The sequence below is a fragment of the Petromyzon marinus genome, chromosome 47, assembly GCF_048934315.1.
Source record: "Petromyzon marinus isolate PM22_M1 ecotype Great Lakes invasive population chromosome 47, UKy_Petmar_22M1.pri1.0, whole genome shotgun sequence".
In the NCBI taxonomy this organism is placed as follows: Eukaryota; Metazoa; Chordata; class Hyperoartia; order Petromyzontiformes; family Petromyzontidae; genus Petromyzon; species Petromyzon marinus.
This window is the reverse complement of record NC_133713.1, coordinates 11,365,642-11,392,500: the sequence shown is the minus strand read 5'-3', so window position 1 is coordinate 11,392,500 and position 26,859 is coordinate 11,365,642. Positions and strand designations below refer to the sequence as shown.

The window sequence follows — 26,859 nt, the reverse complement described above, 5'->3', positions numbered from 1 at the left end:
TTTTCAAATTCCGCAACGTTTATTCGTGTCAACATTTGTATCTCCGAGTGAAACGTGTTTCTTTCCTTCCCTCATTTCTTCTGTTTGTGTTTGCTCCAATGACGGCTGCCTCCATTTAGCTCCATGCAGCTCATTTGACGAGTGAGAATTGTTAGCTCCCCAGTGATTGCGTCTAATATTCGCGCAAAGGTTGGTCTTTCGCTATTAAACTAAACTTTTTTATTTTACCGGGCAAGGCCCACATAATGGCCTACTCATTGCGATTGGCATTTGTTGGCTTGATGTTACGAGCTCACACCACCGTAAAAAAACAACATTGTTTAAAGTGAGTACCTCCCTCTGAAATAAGTGTGGAGCTGAGTCAGTGGCCCGGAGCCAGTGATAGAAATTCCACATCCCCACGGAGCGGGCGAGTCTCTGCATATAATATCCACCGTTCACTTTCCAGCAAGTGGTACAAATTGTACTGACCATGGATGGATGATGGGCTGAGTTGATTCCTAACCGGTGTACACACTGCTATCAACAACACAGCGGGATGTTTATTTTGTGCAAACTATTTTTGAACTTTTAAATTTACATAAACAATCACTTCTGGCTGTTTCTGGGTAACCAGCAGCGTGTACAAACGTTAGATTACGAATGTACCTCGCTCAAACTGTTCCATGGGGAATATGTACTTGCGCCAAAAATATTTAAAATAAATACTTTTAGCTAAAAGGTAAAACACGTATCATAAAATGTAGCGAACACATTCATGCTTGGATTGTTTCCAAAGAGGTGGTGTTTCTAAAAGGGATTGCTTTTAATAATAACGGCCAGCAGAAAAAGTCAATATAATTTGCACATGCATGAAATAACTGGAAGCGTATAAAACTATATTTGGCAACTTCTAGAGAAATTGCTTGCGACTTTACGTGCTATTTGATCGTTGTCCGGAGAAAATATTAACAATGAATGAATTGAACGCGACTGTTGTGTCCGCTTTGTATCCAGGTAACATGCTGACGTTGGGACAACGCCCTGCGTCAACGGTGCCTCGGCGCTTCGTGCACGGTCCATGAACCAGCTCGGCCCGTAAACTCCGTACGCGGTTAAAGCCTGACATCGACACTTGTGTCCCTTGAAACAGAAACACGGGGAGGGGGGGGTGGGGCGCGAAAGGCGGCCAAATGAGTATAAATTCATGTTAATGGATAGTAGAATTACCCTCATTGTTTTCATGTATAGATGTCATTTTTTTTCTCTCCAAAACCAAGACCACATGTTACTTTCGGAGCGTGTTATATCCGTGTCTCGGCAACGCCGTGCTTTGTTGACGGGGGGACGCCTTCGCCCGATGAGGCTTCATCGCCCCCTCTCTAGCTTAAGCTGCCGTGAAGTGGAGCCAATTCCAGTTTGCATTCCCACCGGATCATAGCCAGGATTCCCACGAAGGTGCACGTGGGTGGCTGGGTTGAAGGGGAGCACCCAAAGGCAAATCGAGGTGTTCACACAGCGAGTGTTGCACGGTACGACTGGCGGAGCCGTGAAGCGCGTGTGTCAACATCGCACGAATAAATGTTTGGGTTTGATGTCAAAGCCAGCGTAGGCTTTGATTAATGGCTGCGGAGACCTTGCTGCGTGTCTCGCGTTTCACTTGGCTTGCGAACGTTTTCGTCATTGGCACAAAAGCTGACACGGAGGCGCCCAGGGTTCGGAATGTGGCGGCGTTCAATGATCGCCGCTTCTGTCGTCCTCGCCGAGGAGGTCGCTTCCGCCGTCGTCGTCGTCGTCGTCGTCAGCACCACAGCTGCGGTTCCCAATTGTCACTGCCACCACCGGCAATCGTCATTCTTGTCGTCGTCGTCATCGTCATCATCGTCATCAGCGATCTTCCATCAACCATCACCAACAGCCACACTCAGCAATTATCACGACTATTAATCACCACCATCATTAATTGTCCTTATATAGCATGATAAAGAGCGCTATAAGCCAAGGCAGCAGTATGACCAATTGCATCAAATAGATCATGGTTGTGTCTTCAAACGGATCTTTAAAGCCATATTCCAGACTAACCACTACCCCTCTGTGTACGATTAATTTAATTACCACCAAAAAAGCCTCATGTGAAGCAAGTAAAACTAATTAACTTTGAAGGGTGGTGATGGAATGAATGGGAATGTTTTGGAACACCCCAGTATGCTTCATCTGTAGTTGATGACAAATGCATCACATGGCATCTCATGTTGAGTCCGCCTAGAGACCGATCCCTCAAACACAACTCGGGACAGGTCTGCCAATGCACAGTCCTCGGAACAATTGGAGTCTGCCGAGCAGCAGCTAAATTGACAGCTCATTGCCACGCGTTCGAATCGCACGCGCATACAAATCGTACGCGCATTTGTCTTGACACATTGGACCTATTGAAAACATTGAAAACGAAGCTTTCTAACCCTAATCCCTGCGCGCGCGGTGCGCGTCCTAAGCGAGCCCCACGACGCACGCGAGAGACCCCCTGGACACGACCCTGCCGTGACCCCCGCGGCCTCCGCACTCGTGCTTGAGCGGGGCGAGCGCTCGCAGGAGTTCGTCGGCGCGGACCGGCGCCCCGCACAGCTTGGCCGCTCCGCACTCGCCCACGCGCGCCCGAGAGGCCTTCTGCCGGAACTTCTTCCATCGACCTGCGGCGAAGGCGGCGGCAAAGGGCAGAGGGCGCACCTCGTCAGAGTCGATGATCCGGCTGCGTACGGCGCGGACAAAGTTCAACGCGCGTGCTGATCTGTGCCGTTCGCGGTCCGGGAGCCCACGCCGGATGCTTCACTTGCCGCCGTGCCACCTGGGGTGGCGTCACCGCAGTGGTTACTATTCATGTACGTGGACGACAAACGGTGAATTATGTGATAACCGTTTGAAATGTGCGAGGTCGCCCGATGATTCGCTTGTATTGGTCGCCCGTATGAACGGAGTGGTGCGACCGAAGTTTTGCTACCTTTAATGGAATGGAACCAATTTCTGCTCTGGCAAATCAACTGTAAGACCTTCCGCCACTCCACATAGCCAAAGTAAACCGTCACGTGTTCATGCGTTTAATAACACGAATTAGTATTGTTGAAGGCTCGCTCACCGGTAAGTTTGATCATTCTCAGAACCTGCAGTGGCAGTTGGATGAGACATTTTGCTTTAAACTGCGTCAAACATCATTGGGATTAAATCCAGGAAGCCAGAATAACCGTGTCACTTGACCCCACTCCTTCAATCGGTGTGATGATCTCACAGGAAGAACCAATCCGATATAAACTAAATATTAGCCATGACATGAATGTATTCAAATGTTATCATTTATCTAAGACAATTGTTAACATTTCTATGCATTATTATAACTTTTATGAATGTACTCGCCTGTAACAGAATAGCATTTGGTTTACTGAAGCTTAAACTAGCTTTTAGAAATGTTAGGATAGTTGATTATTGACTATAACACCACTGCTCCAGTGACAGCAGTGGCGACAAAAGACCACGATCACAGAAAGGATGACATCAGCTGTAGCGGTGGTACTGAGGCGGTGACACCACGTGCGCTCACCATGGGGTCCTCTGACTTCATCCCAAATACTCGTGCAGTCCGAATGCACGCAATGATCAGTTACAGGCATGCGGCTCACAATACGAGAGCATGTATGACGATAACACAGCATTATCATTGTAGGCTGTGTTTGGGGATTATGTAATACCGTTTTCAATAAATAAATACATTGAGGGAGCTCTCTGTTCCATCACCCGAAATAAAACACATTAGCTGGTGGGCCTTTTGAAAACAGATTTTCCAGCAGACAGCATAACGAAATGAGATACCGGATAAGATCAGCTCATGTAAAGGAGGGAGATGGATTGTGGCATCGCAGGGCTGCGAAGGGACGGTGACGACGTGGAGAGGCCTTCGTGCAGTTTTGTTTGTACAATGGCCGATGAAAATGATGACTACATATCGGTACTACACAGTCAACGAAGAGACGGGGATCTGGAAGGTTGGGCAGACCAGTGGGGCTCTCACTGTGCGTGGTGCGTGCGAGCAGACGCAGCGTCACTCCGGTGGCTTGTCGATAGTCGCCCTCAAACTTCTGCTTCTCCATCGGCTCCACGTTCATGTCCAGGATGATGCCTACGTGTGAACGATGCAGGGATACAGACGACGGGAAGAGAGAGAGAGATACATTATTTGTTTCGATGTCCTATTTGTCAAAGCTGTCTGACTAAAATCACCCAGCATGCACCTGATACTAGGTGCATGACAACAGTACCACTGCAGTTTTAACGAATTTTAAAATTATTCCACAATGAAGGTCCCAAGACTAATATTCATGAGGATCCTGCTTTTGGATTACTAACCAGTTCGTTGAATATATATTTTTCAAAATAATAATTAAATAAACGGCTGCTGTATGTCAATCCGTGACTGAAGGTTTTTACTGCGTCAGTCGTGGGGGGTTGTTTGACCATTCCGGTCAGTCCGGGTCGGTGAAAGTGGTGCCCAGGACCAGTTCACAGTTCATTCACCATGTGATGTTAGCCATGGATGTGAACTCGGGTCGCCGGATTCATAGCACCACCGTGCACTACCTGCTGAACCACCACTGCACCTCCGAGTATTTTTTTTACAATGTAGAAAAGTGTAAAACCCACACACACGAGTGGATGTCAGAGGGAGGCCACGACATATAAAATGAGCATTGCATCTTTTAAAAAACACAGGCCATGTGCACCAGGCTAAGGAAATGCGTTTAATTTACAAAGTCAACACTTTGTAGATGAATGGTTTAAAAGACCACTTTTAAAACAAAATATGCCAAAATTCAATCAGGCGGTCGCTGGTTTGTTATTTTTATGGAAAATGCCGCTGTTAAATTTTAATTAAATTACCTTGAGAGGAAATCAAATGGCACATGAATCGGAAACTTTGGCAGCAATTAAACTGTGTCCAAGCCCATTATATTTATGTTTAGCAGAAGTAATTTGAAAATTACTTAAGCGAGCTTGTCCTTGGAAATGTTACCAATGATCTGTGCGGTTTATGTAATGTAAACGTAATGTGAATAGGCATTTGACATGTCATTGGGACACAACGTCGCATATTTAAAATGTGAAACAAATGCACAAATGACAAATAACTAAACCAAGTTCCCCCCGTAGCCTTTTGGCACAAGTGTTGTTAGTGACAGCCTATTAAGGCCAGACATCCCTACAAATAAACAATCACAATCAGACACGTACACTTCTTCCACCCTGCACCAGACACTGTTTTATAATAACATTTATTTGGGGAAGCCTCACTGAGTTTTAGCACACGCATTTTCGGAAGAGTCCCGCATTGCAATGGTTTTGTCATTTTTTTTTATGTGGGAGGAAAATCAGTACCTGGAGCACAAATCCACACTTTCTGTACTGCCCACACCAGAGGCGAGCAGGATAGCAATCTCGCACTACTTGCCTGATCTCTGCGTGATCCACCGACCCTGCCACTTATTGAAAGTGCTGGATTAGAGCCGCGCGTTCTGCCTCGCTCGCTATTTATTGCCGCCACCGCCACCACGTGCAGTTCATCACCGAGATTCACTGCGGAGGTGCTTTCGCACGGCTCCGCCACGCGCCGATGGTATTTCACCACGGCAAGAGTGCCATTTCCCACACCGCAGCTCCTTCTCGCGTCAGCGATCATTTTCCTTCGTTTTTCATTTTTTTTGCTAAGCCGTTGCTTTCCACGTGTCGTAAAATTTATGAGCGTGATATTGCGAGCACTGCACATCTGGCAGACCATTTGTGGTTGCTCTTTCAGCACGGCTTTCACTTTTTTTCCTCGCAATTTTGGTTGCGGTTTGAGAGAATTTTGTGAAGGCTGGATGCTGTGTTACAGCAGCATCATCAACGACCGGTGGTTTCACGATGCACACAAATATTCATATTTTAATTTCTAATTTCATTCGCATACTTTAAGATAACGCAGTGTACGATGTGATCCCTAAGTCAGTCAGCCTCTTGACATGCTGGCAATTGGCCAGAATGTCAGCCTATTATATGTACTTTTCAAAGGCAGCAATAATACAGGAACATGGCGAGTTTTTTTTTGCATATGTGAGCACCACTCCTAATGTAGTCTCTGAATGTTCTCGTAAATCTATCGTCTCTGCGGGTCGTAACACCCATCAAATTCACGGAAACACAGCAACAAATCCACGCACCGTTCTGCGTCGTAAGGATCACGACGTCAACGTCTCTGTCGGCATCAGGAACGACCGCAAACTTCCTGAGCCGCGGCGGCGGCGGCGGCGGTTGCGGCGGTTGCGGCGGCTGCGGCGATCGGCTCCCCGCGTCCCCTTTACCGGCCCCGGCCTCTCGCGGCCCAACGCGGGGCGTTGCGCTCGTCACCTCGTACACCGCCCGGTCGCCCACGTCCACGCCGCAGCCCGCGCCGGACCGATGATCCCTGTCCGAGTCCCTCTCCTCCCCGCCTGGCTCTGTAACGATGGAGCGGCATTCGTGGGGGAGAGGCCTGCGTGTGTGTGTGGCTCTGGGGGGCAGTGGCGTGGTGGTTGGCACATTGGACCAAGAGCCGGGCAAGCCGAGTTTGATTATCACTCGCGGCTAATATCAGTGATGATTATCTGAATCGGTGTTGCGTGTGTATGTGGCTGTGCATAACGGTAGCATAGTGATTAGCACACTGTGTTGTGAATCCGGTCACTCAAGTTCGATTCTCGCTCCTGGCTAACATGAGTGACCAATACCTTGACTGGGGTGTGCGTGCGAGTGGCTGTTCACGAAAATAGTGCACTGCCCAGTGAACCTGGTACTGGCCACATGAATCCATCAAGCACCGTGCCGGCCTTCATAGGTGCCCACTAAGAGTACTTGTCCAAACAGCCCGAAAAGACTGCAAGGGGGATCTTTGTTTCGTTTGGCTGGCCCGCGTGGCTTGGAAGCACTGTGTTCCAGCTCACATTGTCCAGGTGTAGGTGACAAGTACAAAGTTTTAACCATGTTCCTAACATTTTTGTTGGCCTTGAAGTGGAAAGAAATCACACAGTCAGGTGACACAGCGGTGTTGAGCGCAAGGCACACAATGTGAAGGTTCTAGATTTGAAGCTTTCGTGACTGCAAGGAGCCATACACTTTGGTTCTATAATAAACAAAAATCACGACGTTTCGGCCACAACACAAGTGGCCTTCTTCAGGTGAAGGAACAGAACTGTCGGGACGACAGCACTTCAATGACCGCTGCTAAGATTCGCAGCGTCTTTTAAGCTCGGTGGGAGGAGCAGGGCGCCTTGACAAAGGAGTTTACATATCAAAAATAGCTGTGTTAAAGGTGTACTGTCCCCTGACGATATCCTTGTCAGCTTCGATGTGGTCTCCCTGTTCACCAAGGTCCCGGTACCTGATACCATTGAAATAATTGAAAATTTGGTACAACATGGACTAGACCCCGATACACCTGCGCTGGTTAGACACTGCCTCACCAATACATACTTTACTTGGAATGGCACCTTCTACAAACAAAATGAGGGTACCCCCATGGGTTCTCCCTTATCACCAGTGATAGCCAATGTTTTCATGGATAAATTTGAATCAGACGCCATCCAGACTTCCACCCTCAGACCTTCCCTGTGGAAGAAATATGTGGATGACACTTTCGTCATTTGGCCACATGGCCTCCCAGCTTTGAACCTTTTCCTACACCACAGCACTTCAATGACCGCTTAGCAGCGGTCATTGAAGTGCTGTCGTCCCGACAGTTCTGTTCCTTCACCTGAAGAAGGCTACTTGTGTTGTGGCCGAAACGGCGTGATTTTTGTTTATTTTTTACCTACGTGACTTTACCGAATAGAACTAAAGAATGTGAAGGTTGCCCGTTCAAATCCCACTTGGGGGTCAACACAGCCCTGTTGCAAGGCGTTGAATGGTCCCCCCCTGTCCTATCCCCCCCACCCCCACGCCATTCATAGCTCCGTGCCTGGGCCGCTCCAGCCCGTGGGCCTCTATGCAAGTGCACTGCCTGCGACACTCGCGATGAGCTACGCCGCGAGGTCCGTTCATCATCCCTTTATACCTTTCACCCCTCTGAGACTGATGACAACGAATGGCGACTTCGTGGTCGAGGGTTTCTAAATGGTTGTCCTATGGAACGTGGAATTGATAGCACTGCTTTAAGGCCAAGAGCAGGAGATGAGCAACACCCCATGTTCAATTGAGCAGTAAACCACTGTACTCTCACATGTTGACTGACACCACAGCAGGCAACGATTGCTGCTCTGGCCAATCGCAAAGGCTCCAGGTGACCAGGTGACTCACAGCGATGAAACCTTGGCTTGGGCATTGAGCCGGCACCAATGAGACCCTGTCCGTGGGTTTCGGTCACCACCTGTGATCAAACTGAATTCTTAAGTGAAGTGAGTTCAGGGTCTCGGCCCGGGTCACCAGTGACTGCACAAAACTGAGAATTAACAAGGAAGAAAAACGATGCATATGCATGGGTCCGTGCGATGCTCTCCATCATGCATGTGCCCTGGGAAGTATTTAATTAGCGATGACACATGTATGTTGTGAGCCGCACGACGAGATGTCGCAGGGCGTGTGACATGAGATGATGTCACGTGTAACGACTTCATCGGGAGGTGAGGCACGCCTTGACCCTTACAGCGCAAGCCACGAGGCGAATCGTTACATCACTAATTTTTGAGTCCCAAGTTTTGTGCAACACCTTTGATACATTTGACCACTTCTCTTTGGAACAAGTCCATAATAGGAAACAACCTCGTCCTAAAATGTTGTTCGTGTTGGTGTTTATTTATAAGCGCTATCATGACCTCCATTCAGACGGATGGATAGACTGGATGCACGGACGATCTCAACCTTGACTTGGAAAGCGTAAAATGAAGCCAAAAATAATTAACTGAGGCCATTTCCTATCTTGCCCCTTCTATCTATATTCAAATTGGAATAGCGACATCCCTTCTGATATTCTAATGTACTCATAGGGTTGTTAGAATTGTTTATTTGCATTCCCGGTAACCGCCGGTTGGCTGCACATTCAGAAATGCCTGGAGCAAAAAAACACATTTTCTACTTTTGCAACGGAGAAATGAAGGTGACTGCCACAGCGGTGGTCTGCACACCGGACTTGGAGTGCAGAGGTCGCCGTTTCGATTCCATCTACCGGCACAGCAGTTGAAATAATGGGGGCCACGTTTCTTCAATCAATTCACGACCAAAATTCTTAGGAAAACCGGCGATTGATTCTAAAAACGGTTAACGGTGACCGTTCAATGTGGCTGCTATCGATTTCCATGCGATAATAATATACTTCGTTGAGCTATCATTTGTGATGGCCAGGTCTGACACCTGCTGTATATTTGGAGTTTTCATGTTCTCCCCGTGGTTGCGTGGATTTTTCTTCAGGTCCTCCGGGTGTTCCCTGCCACATTTAGAAACGTGCATTTGGAGTATTTGGCTGCTAGAAATTTCCACGTGATAAGCCACCTCATTGAGCTATCATTTGTGGCCAGGTAGCTTCGGCAAATAAGCAGTATATAGCTCAGTGTGTATATGTATATTAAAAAAAAAAACGTTCACCATTCTCCCTGTGCACCCACCTTGCGGGCACACCTTGCAGCAGCGGCCACGCATCTTGCGCGGCGCCGGGCAGGGCATCTGGTCGTCGCGTGGGCAGTGCGTGCGGTGGCACTCCGGGCGCCCGTCGCGGCAGGTGCACGACACGCATTCGACGGGGCCCAGCGGGGCCACGCTGGGCTGCCACCACTCCCCGTGCGAGTACAGCCGCCCGTGGTACGAGCACGCTGCGTCGCGCGTAACAGAGCAACACGCCGAGAGCAGAAGGTTTAAAAACAAAAATTTACCCACCCGCCAATTTTCATCATCATCATCATCATCTCTCAGGATTTATACTGCGCCTCTCATGCAGCACTTCTTGAGATGCCCTGCAACAGGGGCACCCCCCGGTGGTAGTTGTCCCTGCGAGGCTCAAGATGAATGCAGCACTGGCCAGCAAGTGGGCATGAGGCTGCCAGTAGGGGGTCATGTTGCTATGTGGCTTTACAATGACGTGATCCGTGAACAATTTTATCAAATTTGTACAACGACGCCGGCACACATTGCCTACTCTCTTTTTGTTAACGTCGCGGAAATCTTTAACGTCCACTTGGAAGCAGAAAGCACGTAGTAATTTATGGTCAATACACCCGCAGTATTAACTGGGGTGGCCTCTGGGCTCGAACTGCGAACCTCTGCAACGGTGTCAATGACCACTCCCAGTTGTGCTGCCGGTGGGCCGAGCTCAACACGGGGAACGCGAACGAGAGCTTGTGCTGTTGCTGCCACGTGCGAGTGGATCACGGGCGCAGTTGTTTCACGCAACGTGCTGCACATCTAGAAAGCGGCTTGATTTTCCGGCCGTGGGTAACATTAGTCGCCGGTGGGCACTTAACCTGCCGTGCGCCTCTTCTCTGGTCACCTTGGAATAATTCGCGTATACGGTGCGGTTCCTTTTATACTTCTGTGCCGGGGAGACGTGGGCGGCCGGACGTGGTGCTGGCCACACGCCGGCCCTCATCGCTCGCCCGCGCAGCAGCACCCGCCCCGACGGTCCGCCCCGGCTATCGGAAGGACGGACCTCTGCCTCTGGCTTAGATCGGCGCAAGCGAGCGGGTCACCTTTGCCGGGTCGGCCCCTGCTCATGTTGAACGAGACGCTGGCGCGAGCGGGGAGCAGCGAGTCGCGGAGCGGGCGCGCGTGTCTCCCCGCGGCCACGGCGGCGGCGGCGGCGGCGCTGGCGGGGCGCCCTCCCAGAGACCCCCCTCCTCCCCTCCCACGCGGCCTCCGCTCCTCACCGCTGGGGCCCCCGCACGAGTGCCTCTGTGGTGAATCGCAGCGCCCCCCCCACCCACCACACACAGCCGCGCTGTGCTATGAGCGCTGCTTCGTTGGGGTTGTGTGTGTGTGTGCGTGCTGTGTTTAGAGTCGTAGTGTAGCGGTTAGCGCTACGCTGCGCTACAAACCCGGGGACCCGGGTTCGATTCCCGCTCACGGCCAACACCGGTGACGATTATCAGAACCGGTCCCGGGCATCCCCTAGGTCGACTCAGCCTAAAATTAGTACCTGGTGCGGTACGTAAACAGCACTTGCCCCAATAGGCTATACGGGGGATCTTTGTCTCTGTTTGCTTTGCTATGGTAAGACTTATCCTTGCCATAGGAATGTGGAATGTTGACCACTGTCTCAGTGGTCAACATTCAGTTTCATTTATTAGGATAAATCCTAATAAATGAAACTGAAAACTGAAGCGGATGGGCAAGGGAGTCACTGTGACACCGCAATTTTGCGATCACATTCAATTGACTCAGGATTGGAAGTGGCCGAGTGTCTCCATGTGGGCTCATGATGGCCGTATCAAATTCGCCAAAGGTGCGGCATGTGGGATGTTTGGTTGAACCCCTGAGGCTGAGAGACACGGTGTACCCCGGGGTGCTTACAATAGCTGTGCCGGATGTGCTGTGCCAGTACCGCTAATGTCCTGGTTGTGTCAGAGAAACTTAGCCAGCAACACCAGTGCCCAGCTAGCTGAGGCTAAGCTCAGGATTATGAAGCGAAGCGAATTTCGTGTCATCAAAATACATTACAACAAATAATTGTTTTAGTTTGTGTTTTAACTTGAGCCAGGCGTGGTAGTGCACACCCTGTAATCCAGCACTTCAGAGGATAGGGTCGGGGGATCACGCAGATTATGAATTTCTCAATCCTGAATTTCTCAATCCTACTGAGCTGGAAGGTGACCAGGATGGGGCAGTACATCTGTGTGGACCTGTGAGCGGTTATCCCCTCGTATGCTCAATGGATGTTCTTGAAATACTCCAGTTTTTCCTTCCGCACATAAAACCGTCCTTCGTGAAACTGACTCAACATCGCAATGCAGGATCCTCCTGAAAAAGAATGCTGACACACAATGAGGCTTTTATGCATTACAAATAATCCATTATTATTATTATTCAATTCATCTGAATAGCTTAGCTGTAGAGGGTTGAGTCAGAGTTTTTATTTCCTTCTTGCGGCAATTACTATGCTGTGGATATCACCAACGCAGGCTGCTCTAAGTGATTTACGGAAATTCCACATTGCCGTGGCAGGAGACCACCTTATCCTTACGATATAGACTGTGATGGGTAAAATTAAAAGTGGTCGTTGAGGAGTGGGCCTGGGGAGGACACGTCGTGACAAGGGATGATGGTGGGAGGTGGTGGAGAGTAACGACGGAGTGGCAGCCCAAGGATGGAAGACGCTCGCGTGGACTCCCGCCGGTGAGATGGAGCGGCGATGGAACCGGCTGACGCGCAGGCGCTAGGCGCATCGTTACAACTCAGGACCGTGAAAGAAATGGCGACAGCCTGGGGAGGCCTTCATCCAGCGTTGGATATATCATGGATGGCTGATGATGACTATAACGATGAAGTGAACGGGAGTTTTAATGTTAGTGGAATGCGTGATTGTCGTGCGTGCTTGTCGTGCGTGATTGTCGTGCGTGATTGTCGTGCGTGATTGGCGTGCGTGATTGTCGTGCGTGACTGTCGTGCGTGGCGTCCGTACGGCCTCTCTGTGCGACTGTCTCATTGGAGTTGTCTCCGCCTTAGTTTGTTCCAGGTCCCCTCTCTCGCTCTCCTGCATCTCCGTCTCACTCGTGTGTTCTGTAATACACATAATGAAGGTGACGGGGTCTTAGTTTAAATACACCACCACCACCATCATCATTATTGTCATCATCACGCTCATCATCATAAGCACCGTCACCACCACTCTCATCATCATCATTGTCACCATCACGCTCATCATCATGGTCACCGTAACCATCACTCTCATCATCATCGTCACCATCACTCTCATCATCTGCGTCACCATCACTCTCATCATCACCGTCACCATCATTCTCATCATCTTCGTCACCATCACTCTCATCATCATCGTCACCATGACTCTCATCATCATCGTCACCATCATTCTCATCATAATCGCCACCATCACTCTCATCATCATCGTCACCATCACTCTCATCATCATCATCACCATCACGCTCATCATCATCGTCACCACCACTCTCATCATCATCGCCACCATCACTCTCATCATCATCGTCACCATCATTCTCATCATCATCGCCACCATCACTCTCATCATCTTCGTCACCATCACGCTCATTATCATCGTCACCGTAATCATCACTCTCATCATCACCATCACCATCACTCTCATCATCATCGTCACCATCACTCTCATCATCGTCACCATCACTCTCATCATCGTCACCATCACTCTCATCACCGTCACCATCATTCTCATCATCATCGTCACCATCACTCTCATCATCTGCGTCACCATTACTCTCATCATCACCGTCACCATCATTCTCATCATCATCGCCACCATCACTCTCATCATCATCGTCACCATCATTCTCATCATCATCGCCACCATCACTCTCATCATCTTCGTCAGCCATCACGCTCATTATCATCGTCACCGTAATCATCACTGTCATCATCACCGTCACCATCACTCTCATCATCATCGTCACCATCACTCTCATCATCGTCACCATCACTCTCATCATCTTCGTCACCATCACGCTCATCATCATCATCACCACCGTAACCATCACTCTCATCATCATCGTCACCATCACTCTCATCATCACCGTCACCATCACTCTCATCATCATCGTCACCATCACTCTCATCATCACCGTCACCATCACTCTCATCATCATCGTCACCATCACTCTCATCATCACCGTCACCATCATTCTCATCATCACCGTCACCATCATTCTCATCATCACCGTCACCATCACTCTCATCATCATCGTCACCATCACTCTCATCATCACCGTCACCATCATTCTCATCATCATCGTCACCATCACTCTCATCATCATCGTCACCAACACTCTCATCATCATCGTCACCATCATTCTCATAGTCATCGTCACCATCACTCTCATCATCATCGTCACCATCACTCTCATCATCACCGTCACCATCATTCCCATCATCATTGTCACCATCATTCTCATCATCATCGTCACCATCACTCTCATCATCATCGTCACCATCATTCTCATCATCATCGTCACCACCACTCTCATCATCATCGTCACCATCACTTTCATCATCTTCGTCACCATCACGCTCATCATCATCGTCACCACCACTCTCATCATCATCGTCACCATCACTCTCATCATCATCGTCACCATCACTCTCATCATCTTCGTCACCATCGCGCTCATCATCATCGTCACCATGAGCATCATCAGCATTGTTTTTTTATCGTCAGCAGCACGACCACAGTAATTACAGCAAACGTCATAATAAACATCTTCGTGATCACCACCACCGCCATCAACACCACAGTCATCATCATGATAACTGTCATCACAAACGATCACATTTATTGTTATGAACAGCCCTCATCATTATCACCACCGTCTCCACCATCACCTCCATCATCATCAGCAATACCACAATCATCGTCATGTTATGGTCACTGATGTTGGCTGTGAATGGAAATCAAACTCGGGTCATTCTGTGCGTCATCCACGATACGACCGCTCCACTACACGGCCGCTGGCTTGTCAGGGTATGGGAATGAGTCTTGCTGAGGTTGTGAGAGGTCCCTGAACAGGCAACTGGCAGTGTTACATAACAACAACAACCGCCATTCGTCACTAAGTGGTGGTGACGTTACCACGGCGCTTGTGCCAGGCTATGTGCACGTTAAGGCCACGTGAAGTGTCGAACGGCCACTGGCAGGAGGTCACGGGACAGACCCAGGTGCCATGGGTTGACTGACTGAGATGAGTGGCTGATGCACCACCTGTGCCCCCTACTGTGTCAACCTGCTGTGCTTTAGCCACCCGGCGCTCCGCTCGTTGTTGTGAGCGCCGCTCCTCCGCCCTCCGTTGTTGTTGGAGGGCGACTGCCTCAAACTGCCTAGTAGCAGCAGCGTCCTTCACGAGCGTCCTCCACAATGTCACACACACACACACACGTGCACGTGCACACACCTTTGCAGACAGGACAGCAGCGCTGCGTGCCCATCACTTGCGCGGTGCAGTTGAGCGGCTGGCACGTCTTCAGGGCGCAGTACACGCTGCCCTCCTGCACACACAGGCATGGCACAATGGCATGCCGGACAACGCCATCTCATTCTGTAGAAGCACTGGGAGGTGCGTGCTTTGAAATGCGCCGAGAGGCAGAATGAGAAACACATGGATCGGAGAGCGTGCACAGGGCAGAGAGGTCGTGTTGACGGTCCAGCAAAGTCGCTTCGGTTTGGGCTGGAAAACGTCGCGGAAATTGACGATGCGACTGACGGCGGGAGAGTCACGTGCCTGAGAGGACGTCCACCGCGGACACTGAGAGTCTCATCTCGTGTGCGGTGGTGAATCCCGTCACCGAAAGCGACAGCTCTGGAGGCCTTCGTGCATTGGTAGATGGAGCGCGGCCCTCGATAATGGCGAATTATTTCAAATATACCGCAATTTGCAACGTCAAAGTGTCTCCACGCCTCGGCGGGCATTGGGCAGTTCTCATCTGCGTGGCCCGACTCCGACTGTGGGAGTTCCATGCTTCCTCTGGACGGGTGGTGCAATAATAGACAAGGGGGGGGGGGGGTGGGGGGCATGAATGGACGAGAAAGGGCATTGCTCACCGAGCAGCCGCACTGCACGCACTGGTTGGGCAGGCGGGCGGGGAAGAGCGCCACGCCTCCCGGGAAGAGCGCGCCGTGCTGGTGCGTGGCTCCCTGGTACTCGCACGTTCGTCCGCTCGCTCGCCCGTCCTCCCTGCGTGGCTCCTCCGACTCTGCACCCCGCGATTCGAGGCCGGCGGCGGGGGGGGGGGGGGGTCGTCGTGGTGGTGAGAGACAGAGAGAGAGAGAGAGGGGGGAGACAGGGACAATATTACTGTTTCATATTTTTATTTACAAATTGCCGTTCTTCAAGGATTTCATCAAAAGACATCAGCAGATACTCAGCATGAGAATACCTCGTGCAACTAAAAACGAAGAATAAGGTGAAATAATAAAATAAATGTTAAAAGCCATTTGCTTAATCAGCTAAAAATTGCACAAATGGACGTGTACAGATACTATTTTAATACGAACTCTAAAAATGTCCACAGACTCTGAGTAGATCCTGAAATCTCATGCAGGAGAGTTCCAGAGTCTGGGGGCCACACGGGCAAAAACTCGACCGGAGCCTTGACCTAGGAACGCAGATGGGGTTAGGGAGGTGTTGTTGTCTGTGTAAACGTGTGTGCGTGTGAGACTAAGATCACCCGTGTAGCCTACACAGAATGATTAGGTAAGTGCCTTTAGCGAGTACTGCTCAAAGCTACGTGGAAGCAGCACTCGTGATACGAACCAGTTTACCGGAGTTCAAATCCCAACCACGGTTAATATCAGTGCCGAGTAATCTCTGAACTGGTCCTGAGCTTCCCCTAGGTTCACTAAGCCTTAAATCAGTATTTGCCGTCTAAACATCGGCGCTTGTGTGCCAAAGCTGTTGTGGTTCGCAGCACACCACCCCCTGCACGCCAGGCTAACCCTCACAGATGCTTGCTAGCGGCACTTACACAAAGCTACCCGCGGGACATTTGTCTTTGTGCGAGACATTCACATCCAATGAGGTGGTGCTGATTGTGATGAATCGTAACTCGTTCTAAGGCGCTTGGTCTCATTATGAACTTCAATTCTCCAACAAGTTTGACCCTCCCGTGACCCCGAGAAACCCGACCAATGTTTGCGGCCTTTAATCAGTGTTTTGGGTAGCGGAGGTGACACTGATTTTCTACCAGTATTTTATGCCTGTAAAATAGGGGCATTCGCTACATGTCTTGGCTCTTTGTCAATTGGTATTTGAATCTGTTCTGAACCTCCCTTATGTTGAATCGGCCTAACATGCGTACATGAAACGGTGAAATAAACATTTGCACAGGGAAAATGAGGGCTGCCATGGCCATTCCTCCTTTGGGTGCTGTGCCAGTCTTAATAGGTGTTCACTGACGGTCTATGAGACCTTTGCCAATGTACTTGCATGTATGACACCAGCCAAAATCTTAAGTGCACCGTGCCATCTGGCATTTTGCTTTGAGACGTTTTTACGAAACTCATTTTGGTAACAAACACAATTTTTTTAGTAACTCAACTGTCCCTGCCAACTCATATATATACACACACACGCATGTGCATGTGCGCTCAAAAGATCCCCCGTATAGCCTTAACAGACTGTAGGGGCAAGTGCTGTTCGCAAGCACCTATGAAGGCCGGCACGGCACACGAGGGAGTGGGATGGCCAACACCACGCCCGGCTGCTTTTGTATCCCCAGTGGCGATGTTTGTAAACACACTGCACCAGGTACTGATTTGAGGCTTAGTCGACCTAGGTGAGGCCCAGGACTGGTTTAGATAATTATCACTAGTGTTGGCCGTGCACGGGAATTGATCTCGGGCCGCCTGGTTCGTAGCGCAGCGCGCTAACCGCTACACTAACCGCTACATCACCGCTCGTGTGCGCACACACGCACACAATGACACAGGTAAGAATAGCACAGACAAACTGTTGAGGCAAGTGCTATTCGCAGGCAACTATAAAGTTGGAATGGCACATGGGGGGAGGGGGTGGCGTCGTATGACCAGTACCATGCCCGGCCGCCTTTGTCTCCCCACTGCTGCTGTTTTCACACCGGATAAAATCCTGGACCGGATCCGATATGACTCGCCCACCGATGTTAGCTGTGGCCGTGAATAGAACCCAGGTGGCCGCGATTTGTAGTTCAGTGCACTTACTATGCCGTTGCACCCCACGAACACACGCACGCATATTTTCGAACTGGCATCAGTACACACGTCCAAACTTTGAACATTAATCATCCATGGTGATGCATTAGCCACCATGCCTCCTTGCTCTGCGCTTTGCCAAAATCTCTCTTTGCATCTGAGAACAGCGATTGTAGCAAACACAGCACGCTCTGTGTTCATTCCACGTCCCTCCTTGCGTGGGCGTTTGGAGAATGTGTGTTGAACAACGTCGCATGCTCAACAGCCACCCACCTATCGACCCACCGTGCTTTTGCTGAAATGACACAGCGTGCTTCAAAAAAATGTGAACACTTCGGAGAAATTGCAAGTATACCACAAGTAATGTGTCACCGGGCTCTGGAAACCACCTGGAGATGATTCCAGGCACGTGTTGACAATGATGGCGAACGAGTGGAGACTCGTTGAATTTTTGAAGCTATTAACATACATCCGTTCTTTTTCCATTGAAAACGAGTCCCTTTAAATCGTTAACATTTTTTTGAAGCACCCAATATTTTCGGCCATCTCCCAAATTATATATTTTTTGCGGTTCTCAAAGCTAGATCTGAGCCTCTGATACATCTATTGTCCCCATATATTTGTGTTATCATCGTAATTATTATTTTCACAAACTTTACTCTATCCGCTGTTGGAGGAAGGCCTCCCCCCCACGCCGTCGCCATCCCTCATGGGCCTGCAATACCTCAATTTCATCAATCTATTTAGTGGGTATGGGTGTGGGTGCCGGACGACCACGTGTCCTGGTCGAGCCTCCCAGAAAGAGTGGCGGCTCAGTGGGATGGGCGATGGCGCGTGCGGTTCGGAGGCACCCGTCTCACCTGGGCACGCGGGGCAGCAGTGCTGGGGAACGCTCACTGGGTGCTCGCACAGGAGCTGTGGACACCGCACGCGTGCGCACTGCACGTTCCCGCTCTGTCGCAGACACACACGCACACACGCACGCACGCGCGCACACGTAGTACGCAACGCTTTGCGGAATAATATAGTGGAGTCCAAATGTGACCACATCTCAAGGACTCGGGTCGAACAGACTGACTCATTCATCTCATCCATACTGAGCTCAACCACCACAATACAAAAGCCAAAGGTCCCTCGTATAACCTTAACAGACTGTAGGGGCAAGTGCTGTTAGCGAGCACCTATGAAGGCCGGCACGGCACACGAGGGGGTGGGTGGCCAGCACCACGCCCGGCCGCCTTTGTCTCCCTAGTGGCGATGTTTACACACAGCTACACCAGGTACTCATTTGAGGCTGAGTCGACCTAGGGGAGCCCCAGGACCGGTTCAGATAATCGTCACCGGTGTTGGCCGTGAGTCGAACTCGGGTCACCAGGTTCGTCGTGCAGCGCGCCAACCGCTCCACTACCACAATACTCTCACTCACTCACTCACTACCTCACCCACTCACCATACTATCGGTCAAACACTTATTTTTCTGCCTCTTCCCTCGCACTGCTCAACTTTGGAATTCCCTCCTCCCATCGTCTCTTTTCTCAAGCTCTTATAAAACACATTCCTGCGGAGGGAGCTGGTAGGAACGTTGGGTTGCTCGGTCAATGGCCAGGGTCAACGGCGGCACCACGTGGTGTATTCCGCAAACATGCCCGACTGTGAGGGCGGGCACAGGCCGGCGTGAGTAGGTTAAACGTTGAGTTTTATAAGGGCACCACGGGGTGACCAGCCCCTCCCCACCCAGCCCCACCCCTCCCACCTCCCACCCAGCCCCACTCTCCCCACCCAGCCCCTCCCCACCCTCCCCACCCAGCCCCACCCCACCCTCCCCTCCCCACCCAGCCCCACCCTCCCCTCCCCACCCAGCCCCTCCCTCCCCACCCAGCCCCATCCTCTCCACCCAGCCCCACCCTCCCCACCCAGCCCCACCTCTCCCATTTTTGGATGCACGACGGACGGACACAATAATCCCCTGTGGGCTGGTGTAACCAGGAGGTTTCTACCAGTAATAATCTTGCTCAATTCAACCACCACGTTACACTCTTATCTATCACAATTTTAACATTGCTGTTTGTTGATGGCCGCTTGGCGTTTTGAAACTTTGGGCCTGTGCTTGGCAGCTGTCAAAAAATTTAAGTAAAAATACAATTAGCTGTACAGAAACAGTGGGCGTGTTTGTTTTATATAGGAGGCATTCACCCATGGAATGTCTTAATGCTTGGACTGACCAGTGGCAAGTAGTCTGTCGGACTCTACGTAAATCTATGGATCTCTGCGCGAGTCTATAGAAGTACTTTGCCACCCGACTGGATACACACACGCACACTCTCTCTGAACCACCGTGACTAACTGGCCAGGTGACTCACTGGAATCCTGGGCTTCTGCCATCAGAAGGTTGCGAGTTAAAATCCTGGTTCGGGGTTTATTCATCCCACAATCCCTCGGGGTGGGTTGATAAAATGACTACCACGTTGTGGGGTAGTCAACAATGGTTGTCTTATGGAACGACTCCTCCTCACCACAGCAATGTGGAATTTCCACCGCTCGCTCATGGCTGTAAATGGGAGATGAGCACCACCTTCGCAGTGCTCATTTGAGGAGGTCATTCACTGTCATCGTCACACCCGAAGACACGAGTACACGTGTTCCCTGCTGGGCCAAACTGCTGCAAGGCTATTCAGGATTGGTGGCAGGGATGGCGGGCGGCGAATGGAGGCTCCATCCTCTTTCCCCCTCCCTTTTAAGCCCGGCATCTGGGCCCCACCGGCATCTGGGCCCCACCGCACATCTGGGCCCCAAGGCATCTGGGCCCCAACAACATCTGGGCCCCACCGGCATCTGGGCCCCACCGGCATCTGGGCCCCACCGGCATCTGGGCCCCAGTGCAGTTGCACTGCCCGTTATGGTTACCGCGTTATGGCGATGATATTGCATCGTACGATGTATGATCCACGATTAATCGAAAAGCACCTTTTTACAAAGCAACGCTGGGGTGTCATAGCCTCAAAATATTTTATTCCGAAAAGGAAAAAATGAAGTTTCGTGAACAGCGGTTGAAGAACTTTTAAATCTTTATTCATACCATAGAAGCACAGCAACGCACAAAATTGATAGAATAAAATAGCGAAATATAATTACAGAGTTATAGGAAGCTGAAAATCACGATAATCGCCATATCCTTAAATTTGATATCGTATCGCCGGATGGAATAAATCCTCAATGGCAACAAAGAAAGAAGAACAATAATCGGAATGAGAAAGAAGAAGTGTATTGGACGTATTCTACGAGGGTGATGGTTTGATGAATTACGACGTTATCGAAGGAAGAATGGAAATAATAATAAGTACGAGAGGAAGGCCGAGGATTGGGATTATTAGCTGAAGGAATGGGCCTTTGTGCAAATAAAGAGGGGGGGGGGCGGAACAGAGGAGGATGGAGAAGATGGCAGCCAAAGGACCTGCCCCTAAGCCAGAGCATCGAAGAAAAAAGATCCTTAGTCTTTGGTTCTTTCGGTAAAGTCACGTAGGTATAAAATAAAATAAATCGCGACGTTTCGGGCGCAACACAAGCGTCCGTCATCAGGTGGGAAAGCGGTGAGAAAGACTTTACCGAAAGAACCAAAGAGTATGGATTCCTGCAGTCACGAAAGCTTCAAATCAAGATGAAAAAAGATCCTATCGTGACAAACGAGGCCGCAGCAACGCCACCGCCTGCACACTCGATAGTTGAGCCGCTGTGCGGTGGCGGCGATGGTCGTTCACCTTGGAGCAGGCGCAGCGGATGCAGTGCTCGAGTCCGCGAGGTGGCAGGAACGGGTGCCACGTGTCGCCGGGGCTGTACCTCTGGTCCTGAAACACGCACTGCCTGTCGCCAGCCTCTGTGCAAAGGGGAGAGGGCAAAAACGACACATGCATAGGCTGCTGCCTGGCTCAGCAGCCTATGGCCAATCACCTGGAATGTGCTCCATCCCACCTGATCTTGGCATCTGAGTAGAGATGGGCCTGGATAGCGTTCGTCATTGGATGGGTGACCACCGTGTACAAAACAGGTGCGATAAGCTGCTACGGGGGTTACACTGCGGACTGCAGAGCGCGATGGATTATTATCCATTATTGTACTGTACGTCTATGCTCTCAGCCTTCACCAATCTGTACTGACCAGCAAGGTTGAATACTGTAACTCACGTGACCCGCACGGCATGGGGAAGCCCTCATCCAACAATGAAGTAACAGAAGAAGAATTTCACAATGGGTGAGGTGCGATGGACACACGTCGCTTACTCCTTTTGACCCTCATATTCAATTTTTTGAGATCATGATAGTGCTGTTTGTACCCAGAAAAGCCTCTTTGAGTGTCAAGACTTTGAAAAGGGACCCGATGTTTGGGTTATCCGGCCAAATTCTATTTTAAGTATAGTCTTCCTTCGTGTGGGAGGAAACCGGAGTGCACGGGTAAAACCCGACGCATACAAGGGGATAGCAGTCACAAGGTCTGCACTGATGGCTTCATCGAGCCACTTGCCACTTCCTAGCCAACTTGCAGCTCAGTTGGATTGTGAGCCTCACAAAGCTTCGTGGTCTCACCCAAGCCCTCCCTCGCCTCTGAAGCGCTGGGGTAATGAGCGAGCTCCACCACGCCCGGCTCAATGATATTCTCAGGTGATTTTTCCTTGAATCGATAACATTCATTCACAGCCGAATATATACGTGGACTTCGAATGACTTAGCCAATTAAATATCCGTATGAGAAGTGTTTTCAGCGTGCCAGCTGCTCTATAACTGGATTTTCCTTGAGGTCCAATTTGGCTGATATGTGATCCTTCCTGATGTCTGTGACTGCCACACTTCATGCCAGATTTAGCTTCGTGTTCCGTTCCAAGAGGAAATCCATTTGCAGAGTCAATCTTAGGGTTTCCGTCCCAAGTGATTAACGTACAAAACACCTGTATTTATATCATCAATTGCCTTCCCATGCCATCGCCATCCCAAGTCAGTGCATATTTGTAAACTATTAAATATGTAAACTACGAAATAAAAACATCTGAAAACACCATAGATAAGAGTGAGGAGATGGATGTTCATAATTATACTTTGAGACAGGATGATGAGCGAGTGCATCAGGGAACAGGGGCAAAGCGGAGATGTCATTTTGACATCAGAAACAAGAGTGGGCTTGGACAGGACACGTCGCTAAAAGGGATCCCGACCAACGAACGAATGAGACTGATGGCATGACAGCCAAGGAGAGAAAGTGGATGACCAAAGCGATTACATCAATTCCTGCAGCACATCTGAAAGAGTTTATCTACAGTTACATTACTAATTTTCAGGCTTTTGTTAATCCACTGCTGGATGAGGGCCTCTCAACACCGCGTGGGTTATTTGACCATACTTTTCCACCTTGGTCAGTGTGGGTTGGAGATAGGATTGGTTAAGGTATCACTTGCCACGCTTGTTACCCATGGCTGGTGATTGAACTTAGGTCACAGGGATTCGTTCATAGCTCCGTGCGCAAACCGCTGTACCATCATTAATAAACAATGTACACTTCACATCAGCCGGACTGCTGTCAGTGTGAAGTCCCTTATGTTTTACTGGAATACCAACCATGAGGTAACCTGCTTTTAATTTGGCCACGATAAATCACTGTGGTGAGCTACAGAATGTACTGGATCCTGTCACTTCTTCACCAGCCCGTACAGACTGACGTGGTCAGACCCAGCATGGGAATGCTGTCATCCAGCAGTGGACTGACCAAGGTGCTGTAATGATTTTTTTGTTATTCTGACTTTATTCCAGTGAAACCCATAAATACAAATTCAGTATAATTGTCCATGCATATTCAAATATGAGCAGTGTGGTGAAGTATGGTGAAATATCCCCCCATGAGGCACATGGCATGGTGGCGAGGACCTCATCCATAACTGTACAATTGTACATTATATTTTATTTATAATTTAATAGATTTGAGATGAGCGGTAGTGGTGGATTGGCGAGGCATTAATCCAACATTGCATGATGATGATGAAATCACCATGCACCACTGTGCCCAAATATATTGATTAACGGGTGAGGGTTTGTGTGCGCGCTTTTGCTCATAATGGCATCACTTTTTCTGGCCTACACAAGCGCAGGGTGGAAAAATAAACCCACCTCATTGATCAGCTGCCACACAAGCACTCGGTCCTTTATGTGCCAGCAGGTATATACATGTAAAAAAAAACCAACCCACAATTTCTAAATTCCAAAAAATACAGGGGGGTACTCCTTGAATTGGCTCTCAAGTCGACCTCTCCGGGTGAGTTTTGGCGAAGAAATGTGGCCGAGGTGAAAAATGAATGAATACAAAAATGAAAACTTCTCAGGAATTCTTGAAACCTTTAACGCTGACACAAAGGGCTGCAGTGTGGCTGTGCTTTGTGCAGTCTCAGCTCGCAAGACCAAGACAAACAAACCGTTGCTGTGCTTGTAACGGCGATTCACGTAGTACAGTATCACTATTTGAGCCCAAGAGGCCTTATAACTTTCAACTTTAGAGCCATCAGGCTTGTTTTGGTCTTTTTAAGTTGAGATAATCACAGATAAATTACCATTATTTACACCCGCGTGAGATAAATTACCATTATATTCAAGGGAAGACATACGTAGCACGAAATACGGTAGAGCAGAAACATGTCACGGACTTTAATTTAAAACTAAACATAGCAGTGCGATCCAAAAGTGAGATGAAGTAAATAAATTATCAAACATTTATATAATTGTAAGGACATCGTAAGATTTTAATCAATAGTGAAACAATGTCAGCGGTTTATAAACTAAATTAACATTTCAACTAGATTACAGAGATTAAATACTTTACAGATATGAAAAAGTGTAGGCATTTTTGATATTGTTGCAATTCCGGCGTTTTATTCGTAAATGTATTTGATGCTGCTCAGATTTTACAAGCTCACTGACTGCAAAGTGACTTGTGTGTGTCGTAGTTTATGCCCCCGAATTGCCCCCATACAAATCTATTCCGAGAGCCGCCTTTGCATGCCCTATAGTCCTAGGCTATAATAAAGATGAAAAAAAATTAGAATGTAAACCACATTTAAAAATGTATTAGAGTATTGCAAGACATTGCAAGAGCCCTTTATTTGTTACGGTACAGTTGATACTTTAACCAAAGTATTACTATAACTAAAAAAAACGTGTTTTTTTCCTGACTGATCAATATTTAATCGTAAAAACCCCCCAACACATTCGTCCATAACAATGTCAAAAACACATAAAACAAAAAAAACATAAAATCGGCGACGTTTTGGGCAATGGCCCTTTACTTTACAGAACACTTTTAATCGGTCATTCGATGTTATTTTTTGTTTGTTTTCGGTATAAAAAAGTACTTTACTCGACATCAATTTAATATTTCAGAACAAGACACGTCGGGTGCCGTTAGGTCTTTCATCTTGCTTTTTTATTTTATAGATTTGTCCTCTCTGCAAACCAAAGCGACAGACGAATGGGGGGGGGGGGGGTCTCACGCTTTGAGAGCGTGAACCAACAACCACCACGGTGCGCGCGAGTCGGATGCAGCAAGTTGAGAGTACTCACGTCCGGAGCTGTGAGTCTGAGCCGCCCCACAAGTCGCGATCAACAACCACACGGAGAGGCCCCCCACTCGGTTAACATTAATTCCCATCGCAGTCGCCATGGTCAAGGTGGGGGGGGGGGCTGGCACTGTGTATCTGCCTGCCTGCCTGCTGTTCCCCACTCTGCCCTTTATGAGACTGAGCTGCACGCAACTGGGAAGTTTGGAAGGAGGGTAGCAAGGGAGGGCAAGTGACATTTGGTGGTGGGGGTTGGCGTTGAGATTTGTGGATGGGAGTGGGTGAGTGGGTCTCTATGGTCCAGCTCGCCATCTTGTGGATAGACTCAATACTCTGTTCCACCTGATGATGGACGCTTGTGTTGCGCCCGAAACGTCGTGATTTATTTTATTTTACACCTACGTGACTTTACCGAAAGAACCAAAGAGTATGGATTCCTGCAGTCACGAAAGCTTCAAATCAAGATTGATAGACTCAATGCTTTGTGATGTACTGTGCATCGCACGTGTACATTTTGCAAGTGGGCACTGCACGAATGTTGCGTCGTAAGAGATCACAATGGATTTTATTCACGTATGCCCATCGCACCGAATAGTCCAGATCCTTGGAGACGAGGGTTGGGGAATCACACAAATACTCTGTATGGGAACCTTCCAAGGTTTCCGGACCTTGGCCAGGAGATGGCAGTACATGCAAGTTCATTTGTGCGTCTTATAGATACACGGGGTATGAACAGGAAAGCCGAGCCACCAATAATGCGATGGAACCCAAAATGATCTATGGACCATATACAGAGGGAAAAAAGTATTTGATCCCCTGCTGATTTTGTACGTTTGCCCACTGACAAAGAAATGATCAGTCTATTATTTTAATGGTACGTTTATTTGAACAGTGAGAGACAGAACAACAACAAAAAATCCAGAAAAAACGCACGTCAAAAATGTTATAAATTGATTTGCATTTTAATGAGGGAAATAAGTATTTGACCCCCTCTCAATCAGAAAGATTTCTGGCTCCCAGGTGTCTTTTATACAGGTAACGAGCTGAGATTAGGAGCACACTCTTAAAGGGAGTGCTCCTAATCTCAGCTTGTTACCTGTATGAAAGACACCTGTCCACAGAAGCAATCAATCAATCAGATTCCAAACTCTCCACCATGGCCAAGACCAAAGAGCTCTCCAAGGATGTCAGGGACAAGATTGTAGACCTACACAAGGCTGGAATGGGCTACAAGACCATTTCTAAGCAGCATGGTGAGAATATGACAACAGTTGGTGCGATTATTCGCAAATGGGAGAAACACAAAAGAACTGTCAATCTCCCTCGACCTGGGGCTCCATGCAAGATCTCACCTCGTGGAGTTGCAATGATCATGAGAACGGCGAGGAATCAG

At 49.1% G+C, this 26,859-nt stretch overlaps 1 protein-coding gene across 1 annotated transcript; it reads right to left on the bottom strand.

The window, feature by feature from the left end:
* LOC116952494 (chordin-like protein 1) lies at positions 1 to 26,501 on the bottom strand. Its single transcript, XM_076074395.1, has 11 exons — positions 25,471 to 26,501; positions 21,637 to 21,752; positions 18,742 to 18,835; positions 15,755 to 15,906; positions 15,108 to 15,201; positions 12,635 to 12,732; positions 10,707 to 10,908; positions 9,630 to 9,833; positions 6,219 to 6,494; positions 4,037 to 4,144; positions 1 to 2,666 (listed from the first exon to the last, which is right to left on the bottom strand). The coding sequence occupies exons 1-11, from the start codon at positions 25,703 to 25,705 to the stop codon at positions 2,467 to 2,469; spliced, it is 1,779 nt and encodes a 592-aa protein (XP_075930510.1). The 5' UTR covers positions 25,706 to 26,501; the 3' UTR covers positions 1 to 2,466.
* Positions 26,502 to 26,859: the final 358 nt, after the last annotated feature.

Coding starts and splice junctions, on each gene's coding strand:
- LOC116952494 (XM_076074395.1), bottom strand. CDS start 25,705: ATGTCACTTGCCCTCCCTTGCTACCCTCCTTCCAAACTTCCCAGTTGC. Junction 4,145..6,218: donor GATCCTTACGACGCAGAACG/GTGCGTGGATTT, acceptor GTTCACACGTAG/GCATCATCCTGGACATGAAC. Junction 2,667..4,036: donor GCTCGCACGCACCACGCACA/GTGAGAGCCCCA, acceptor CCTTCGCCGCAG/GTCGATGGAAGAAGTTCCGG.